The sequence below is a fragment of the Myotis davidii genome, unplaced genomic scaffold (assembly GCF_000327345.1).
Source record: "Myotis davidii unplaced genomic scaffold, ASM32734v1 scaffold1363, whole genome shotgun sequence".
NCBI lineage: Eukaryota > Metazoa > Chordata > Mammalia > Chiroptera > Vespertilionidae > Myotis > Myotis davidii.
Window position 1 is genome coordinate 10,863 of NW_006294347.1, and position 8,354 is coordinate 19,216.

At 47.7% G+C, this 8,354-nt stretch overlaps 1 protein-coding gene across 2 annotated transcripts in view; it reads left to right on the plus strand.

Moving 5' to 3' along the window:
- Positions 1–1,842: 1,842 nt before the first annotated feature.
- The window catches only part of LOC102766944 (serum amyloid A-2 protein-like), a 17,226-nt gene continuing 10,714 nt past the window's right edge, over positions 1,843–8,354 (plus strand). Inside the window, exons 1-4 of one of the 2 annotated variants that reach the window (XM_006768405.2) lie at positions 1,843–1,902; positions 2,329–2,423; positions 4,472–4,610; positions 5,024–5,299. In XM_006768405.2, coding sequence (XP_006768468.1) covers positions 2,333–2,423; positions 4,472–4,610; positions 5,024–5,186 — 393 coding nt within the window. In that variant the 5' untranslated portion in view covers positions 1,843–1,902; positions 2,329–2,332 and the 3' untranslated portion in view covers positions 5,187–5,299. Of the gene's footprint in view, positions 1,903–2,328; positions 2,424–4,471; positions 4,611–5,023; positions 5,300–8,354 lie in introns of those variants that run through there. The other variant, XR_001514689.1, reaches the window with a different exon arrangement.

Sequence of the window (8,354 nt, forward strand, 5' to 3'; positions counted from 1 at the left end):
TTATTGATTTGCAGGACATGGTAATGAGTCACTTTAAAGTAGTGATGAAAATCCATATCAAAATATCTACTACCATACAAACCAAAATAACATAACTTTATTTTATGATATAAATTTATTTTCTCTTGAAATGCTTTACATGCTCTCTCATAGAAAAAAATTAGGACCCTAAATTGTAAAAACACTGGGAAACTAGTGGAGGGAGAACAAGGACAGACACACTGTATTTCTCTAAGACACCAGGACTAAAAACGCATCATTATTTACATATCGCCAAGGAAAAAATTGCTGTTAATTCAATTAAGACATAATGGTTTCTTATTACTCAGACTTTTCATTCCACGTTTATTGAGAAAATTCTCTTGGACCCTCTTAGACATAGATTTTTATCTTACATCACTCCCGTGTATATAAACAAATCGGTAAACCTACATAAATTTATACCTTTTCCTAAAGCAAATGACAACTATTTCATTAGTATAGCCTGGTCATTAGTGAATGTAAGACACGTCCTAATTTCAGAAATTTATAATCAAAGCATGTGTGTTTTAGAAGTGCTGAAACGTAATATTTAAATTTAAACTACACAGATTCTCTCATTATACTTGTTGAAAGAAATTAATCAGCTTTGAGCCATTATTGATCACAAAACTTGATGATGGTACTCCTGAGGTCAAATTCAGCTTCACACAGGCCGCTCAGACATGGGGAACCTCCACTGAGCCAAACCAGCTGAGGCTGGGGTAGTAATTTAGTAAAGAAGTAGCAGTGTTTGTATGTACAGGCTCTGCTGAACTCTGGCGTTAAGGGTGTCTCTCTCAGCCCCCTGGAGCAGGGAGGGTACCTTGTACAGGGGAGATTTATTTTTGCATCCAGGGAGATAAGGCAGGATTGGCGTCCCTTTCTGCATTGGCTGCTTGTCAAGTGACTTTAATTCAAAGGAATCAATACACCATTGTGGGATACTTGGGAGCAGCCTGCCCCAGGCCCTGATAGTTCCTGGCATCTAAACGCTTCCTCTCCCATTATGAGGTGGGGTGAGCCGAAGCAAAGATCCCACCACTTGATTGCCCACAACTAGGAAGCCAGATTATTTTTATTTATTAATGAAAGATTTTTTAAATTAAAGTGTAGTTGGCATATAATATTATATTAGTTTGAGGGGTAGAGTATAGTGATTAGACATTTAGATACCTTATAATGTGGTCACCATGGTAAGTCTAGTAACCACATGTCACCGTGCAGAGTTCCTGGAATAACATAAGGGAGCCGGATCAAATAATACACTTCTTCATGGCTGAGCCAGCTGAGCAGGCCTTTTTGTGGTGGAAGCACCTTCCAGGGCACCTGGGAGATTTGGTGAGCTAGCCTGTCAGTTTTGAAGCTCAGGGCTTTAGATATGAATTCAAAAGGGATTTCATTTCTGACACATCTACTATCTGACCATGCAGAGACCATCCTGAGGGAATGACCACTAAAGCAAGGTCCTGGCTAGAGGAGACAGCCCCTCACTGCACACCTTCCAACAGCCTGGGTGCCCCTTGCTGGAGGCCCTCACCTTTCCTCTCCGCATTGAGGTGGCCCTGCCTTGGCCCCTTCAACTCTGACAGCAGAGGCACCCCTGACCCATGGCTTCGGGGCAGAGCGAGTCTACTGTGTTTCTTGAGGGTTACACAATGAGGAAATGACCTTTGCATGAAGACAACCACTACTGTCCAATAAATGTCATTTGTGCCTTTTTAAGAGAAATGATCCAGAGGGACTTTCCCCAGGTGCCAAATCTGGCTTCTCTCCCGCCCCTCTCCACCCACATGATCCAGCAGGGAGGGCTCAGCATCAATAAATAGCAGCCAGCGGTCCCCAGCAGGCAGGGACCAGCAGCTCGGCTCCACCAGAGACCAGGTGAGGGCCCACTCCCAGGAGGCCTGCTCTACAAACCTTACTCTGTTTTCTGTTTCCAGCAAGACTGTGCATTCATTTTAAATAATTACTCTCTTCTGCATTGGTGCTGTATGGGGTCTGTGCCAGACGAGTGCACAGGGTAATGCTTTTGGATTCATTACAGGCTGCTCAGGGGGTTTGGTCCTAACTGCTCTGTTGCTCCCTCAGTGCCTCCTTGGTTACCTCAGTCTTGGGTTCAGGATTGATGGGTTCAGAATTGAGGACTGTGGCTCTGAGTGAGGTCCTACTGCAATGTTTTCTAGATGGGCAGCCAGCCTCTCAAGAGAACAAATGGAAATGCACAGCCGGGCTGTCTTTGACAGACAAATCCCCAAGGAGGTGTGCCAATCTTGCCTGCATCTCTCTGACCCTCCCCTTTCATTTCAGCACCATGAAGCTTTTCACCAGCCTCGTGTTCTGTTCCTTGGCCCTGGGAGTCAGCAGCGAGGGCTGGTTTGACTTCATTGGCCAGGCTTATGACGGTAAAGTCCCTTGGGGGGTGTCGGGGATGGAACCTAAGGCCACTAGGATTTCACCTGAGAGCCCTTCAGGGTTGGGGCTACTGTGTTAGTTTGTGTTGCCCCATGCGGTAGAATGTGCTGGGTGTTTCGGGAGCTTTTCATCAAACACATGGAAAAACCGCAGGACTTATTTCATTCAGTTACTAGAGAAAGAATAATCATCATTCCCAGGTGAAAGGTAAGTTTGACTAGAAGACACAGTAGGTATTCTAATGGTATACAATTTCCCTCAGAGCAACTGCACAAAGTATGATTAAAGCTATCCATCTTTTCTTCCCCTCCCCATCTTTTCTTCCCCTCCTCCCCTTGCCCTCTCTCTTGCTTCTCCCTCCCTTCCATTTCCTAACTGGGAAGTTTAGTGAGACCTGCAACTTAGCTCTTGCTGGGGCTTCCTATAGTCAGGTACACTGTCCCTGCTTTAGTATGTTTCCTACCCTTTTCCAACGTTTTAAAAATTTTTATTTTATATTTTTATTGATTTCAGAGAGAAAGGGAGAGAGAGAGAGAGAGAGAGATAGAAACATCAGTGATGAGAATCATTGATCAGCTGCCTCCATCATCCCCCTATTGGTGATTGAGCCTGCAACCAGGCATGTGCCCTTGGTCGGAATTGAACTTGGGACTGTTCAGTCCCCAGATTGACATTCTATCCACTGAGCCAAACTGGCTAGGGCTTCTTCCAGCCTTTTAACTGACCAAAAGGCAACTAGTAACATTCATTGAGCCCCCTCTTGGAACTCAGCACTTCCATGCAATTTAGGGCAACCAACTCTCCTGGTGTGCCTGGGTCTGGGGAGTTTTCCATGACACTTTCAGTGCTAACTCGGACAGTTCTAGGCAAACAGGGACAGTTCTGGTCCAACCTGGTCACCAGTCTAAGTGGAGAATTACTTGGTGGGCAGGCATCTTCCCCTACTTTGAAGCTGAGAGCAGCTGACTCAGGGGACCAGGGACTACCTGCCAGTCAGCAGGTGGCAGGGCAGAGTGTGAACCCAGCTGTGTAGGAGGCCACAGCTCTTGCCAGGCAGATGTGTCTGAGCACCGCCTCCTAAAGCTCAGGGGTCACCAATCCCAGCTACCACCTGGAATCACCGGGACACATTAAAAACGACAGAGGCCTGCGACCCACCCCCACAGAGTTTGAGGTGATGGGCCTGAGATGTGGCATTGGCCTTCCACAGTCTCCCCAGGTGATGAGAAGGTGCAGCCAAGGCTGAGATACAGGCCCCTGCTCTGCAATTGCCTGCTCACAGCCTCAGTCCAGTCTATGTGGGCGGTTTCCAGGATGCCACGTATGCCCCTCACACTCAGAGGGACTCACTTCAGGATTCCCTGCATTCTGTCAGCAAGACTCCAATTCATAGGCGTCAGGCAGAAGTGCTGTTCCCTTGTGCCTTTCTCACAATCTGCTTCCCATGTCACCAACAGGCTCACCGAGTCCCCTGAACACTAGCCTATGTAGCTTTGCTCCATATACCAGAGGTTCTTGATCCTGAAGCCCTTGGTGCGCCGGGGACATGTGGCCATGTGGGAAACACTGCTGGTTGTCACATGGGGATAGGCTGCTGCACCTACTGGTCAGAGATGTGGGGATGCTTGGGAGCCTCCCACCTTACTCAGGAAGGCCCTGAACACAAAGAATTCTCTGGCCCCAAATTTCAGCAGCACTAACATTGAAATCCTGTTCTGTAATGTGGCCTCCCTGTCTCCTTTAAACATATGCCCCAGAGGCCTCAGTGAGCTGGAGCCCACAGACAGCATGACAGGCATCAGACCACCAGGTACAACACACCTAAATGTGCCGCCACCGAAATGTCTCTCCTTAGAGTCACCTGGGGAAGCCAACTCAGCCTGGAGAATGTTGTTCTCAACCTGTGGTCTCCAGGGTGCTGAGACCACAGGGTGAAACTGAGTCAGTGGTCCATTTTCTCCCTGATTCTTATCTAAAGGGTGTCACGGTTCTCAGATATTTCACCTGATGTCTCAGTGCCATGTCCTTTCCTTTCCAGGAGCCAAAGATATGCGGAAAGCCTACTCTGACATGAGAGAAGCCAATTACAAAAACTCAGACAAATACTTCCATGCCCGGGGTAACTATGACGCTGCCCAAAGGGGACCTGGCGGAGCCTGGGCTGCTGAAAAGATCAGGTAACCTGGCTCCTGGGGGTGCCTGATGGGTGAGCAGAGCTTGGCTGACTTTGAGGATCAGGAGGGTGTAAGCCCTAGAGAAGGACTCTGTTTGGACTCTGGGCTCCTCCTCATGTTCTTCCTTCCACCTTCTCCATCCCTGCCCAGCACAGGGCCTGGGCTGCCAGCAGAGCCAGAGAATGTCCCCCAAAAAGAAACTGAGGGCCAAAGATTGATTCCCACCCTCCCCTCTAGGTGCTGTTCACCCAGTGTGAGGGCGTCACCCCAGGGCTGAGTGGGCTGTGCCCAGGCAGGGTCAGTGCTTAGCCTCATTCCAGGCTCCTCCCAGAATCATTAATCCCTTGGAAAGGGGAGGGTGGGGCTGCTTCTCCTCAGCCCCTGATTCACCTCGTACCTGCTCTCCTCCATTCCAGTAATGCCAGAGAGGCTTATCCGAGAGTCGGTGACCTTTTTAAGCATGGAGACAGCGGCCATGGATTGGCAGACTCACTGGCCGACCAGGAAGCCAACAGATGGGGCCGGAGTGGCCAAGACCCCAATCGCTACAGACCTCCAGGCCTGCCCGACAAGTACTGAGCTCCTTCTCTCTGCTCTCGGAGACGGGGCTGTGAGCCCCCTAAGGGCAGGGACTCTGAGTCATTGAGATCTACATCCCCAGATGCTAACTGAGGGCACATGATATCTGTCTAATAAATGCTCAAGAGTTTGAATGTTTAAAACTTTGTGTAATATTTTGGTATAAGAACTACTTGTTTGGTGTTGAGGGTGATGGATGGACACCCCTGGGAAGATCAAGCGTGTGCCTGTGTGTTTGGGTGTAGGGGACAATCTCAGCGTTGTATAGAGCATACACCCTACTAGACACCTTTCCCTGAGTCAGACCTGCTCCTCTCTCCGGGTTTCTTAGTTACCTTTTTGCTTCTACTCACTCCCTGTCAGTGGTGTCTATCACCAGCTCAGTCCCCAGCGCCTTGTCTTAGTCCCCTGACTTTTATCCCTCAGTGGTCTCTGTCTTTTTTTTTTTTTTAAATATGCTTTATGGATTTTTCACAGAGAGGAAGGGAAAGGGATAGAGAGTTAGAAACATCGATGAGAAAGAAACATTGATCAGCTGCCTCCTGCACACCCCCTACTGGGGATGTGCCTGCAGCCAAGGTACATGCCCTTGGACCGGAATTGAACCTGGGACCCTTCAGTCCACAGGCCAACGCTCTATCTACTGAGCCAAACCAGTTAGGGCAGTGGTCTCTGTCTGAGGGTAGAGGACACAGTGTTGGGAAGCCTGGGCCATGGGATCCTGCTCCAGCATCTACCAAGTTTTCTCAGCAGCATCCGCAAATCCAATTACTAACTAATTTCTGCCCGTGCCACCAAAGACACGCCTCAAAGGGGTTCCCTCCACTCTGTTTTTATTTGCCTTATTTCGAGCCTAAATGCAGATGCAATGCCCTCTCATGTGTGAATATTTCCTCACAGCTTCTTCACCTTAACTACCTCACATTGTGGAACTGATAGTGAAGAGAAATTTTGATGCAGGACCATTAATTACTAATAGTATTAACTACGAAGGAGCAAATAATACAAGAAGGAATAAATTTGGGAAAGGGTGCTCCACAGGGTTGAGATGTAGACCTCATTGGAAAGTCTAGCCCATCGGATGGCTGATAAAGATTGCCAAGTGTCAGAAGCCAGAGCTGACAAACAAGAACTTCCCAATGAGGTGCCCATGAAACTTAGCAGAAACTACCCAGGATGTAGTTGAACTCCCAGGGAATGCGGCTGGGTTCCTGCCAACACACTTGGATGCAGTGCAGTGGGGGCAGGAGGAAGAAAGCTGCTGAACGTCCTGGAACCGGGCTGTGGAAGGGGCAGTGCTAATGACTGAATTATGTCCCCCACCCTCAATTTATGTTGATGTCTTAATTTCTAGGAGGCTGTATTGGGATTAAGGAAGTAATTAAAATTAAATGAAGTTGTAAGAGTAGAGCCCTAGTCTGATAAGATTAGTGCCCTTATAAGAGGAGATGAACAGATTGCCAGAGCACAATTGAGGTTCCTGCCAGCCAACCCACAGCCAATATGAGGGTCAGCAAGTTCAGGGTTACGGTCTAGATGTCACAAATTCAAGGAAAAGCTCAGTCACTTCCATTCATTGGTGTGTGTTCAGTCCCCCAGGCTGCGACAGTCTTATCTGTGCTCAGAGACTGTCCACTGGTGCCCCTGGAAAGGTAAACAAGATGAGCACCTGCTGAATGGTCAATGATCCTCGACTACCCCGCTACCTGGGAATTACCGTCCCTTTTCAGAAGAGGGAAATGGAGGCCCGAAGAAATTAATATACTTATGGACGCCACACAGCCTTGGCGTTCTGGAAGCTGGGTTTAAACCCAGTTCTCTCTGACTCTAGAATTGGGGCTCTCTCTACTGTAACACGGACCCTCTACTAAGGCAGGAATGTCCTATAGTCACCATGCCCCCTCCCCTCCATTGAAATGTAGAATGATTATGAGGTTCTTGTTTGATTTTGTGTCATGTATCACTATTTAAGGAATATATAATTTTATTTTAGTATTGCTTTTTAAAAATATATATTTTTATTGATTTCAGAGAGGAAAGGAGAGGGAGAGACAGAAACATCAATGATGAGAGAGAACCACCAATTGGCTGCCTCCTGCACGCCCCCCGCATTGGGGATCGAGCCCGCAACCCGGGCATGTGCTGCCAGGGCAGTATTGCATGTGGCATCTACCTTTTTAAAAGCCATAATCTACCTTTTTATTAAATTTATTGGGGTTACATTGGTTAATTAAATCAGTTTCAAGAGTAAAATTCTATAATACACTAGAGGCCCAGTGCACAAAATTCGTGCGGGGGAGGAGGTGCAGGAGGGATCAGGCCTAAACTGGCAGTTGAACATCCCTCTCACAATCCGGGACCTCTGGCTCGTAACTGTTCTCCTGCCTGCCTGCCTGCCTGATTGCCCCTAACTGCTTGCCTGCCTGCCTGATCACCCCTAACCACCTCTGCCTTGCCCCCCGCCACCACAGCTTCTTCCAGAAGGATGTCCAGAATGACATCTAGAAGGTCGGCCAGCTGTCTGGTCTAATTAGCATATTATGCTAATTATTATTATAGATTATCTGTATATTGTATTGTGTGTCAACCATCCCTAGTCTAGTCTCCATTACCATTTATTTCCCCTTTACCCTCTTCTACCTGCCCCCACCTTCCTTCCCTCTGGTAATAACCATACTGCACTGTTTTCTGACTATCAGGGCTTTTTTTTTTTTTTGATCCTTTCATCTTTGTTACCCAGTCCCCAATCCTCTCCTTTTAGACAGCTGTCAGTCTGTTCTCTGTATCTATGAGTCTGTTTCTATTTTGTTTGTTAGTTTACTTGTACATTAGCTCCCACGTATAAATGAAACCATATGGTATTTGTCTTTCTTTGACTGGCTTACTTCACTTAGCATAATACACTTACGTTTATGGTCTTAAGGAAGCTCAAAATGGGAGGTAGTGTCAGTTGCTGGACCCTCTGTGGGCATCAGGTTGCCTGGGCCACGAGGTGGGCTATCCCCTTGATATTCCAGGCCCTTGGGTCTCTCACTATTGGGTAGGTGGGGACAACTCGTCCCCGAGTCGAGTTGGAGGGTTGCCTAGAAATTAGAGATGGAAGATCCTTCAGTATTTTCTTCAACGAGTCATGAGCTGGATTCATCTTCAAGCAGGAAGGTCAAGGGG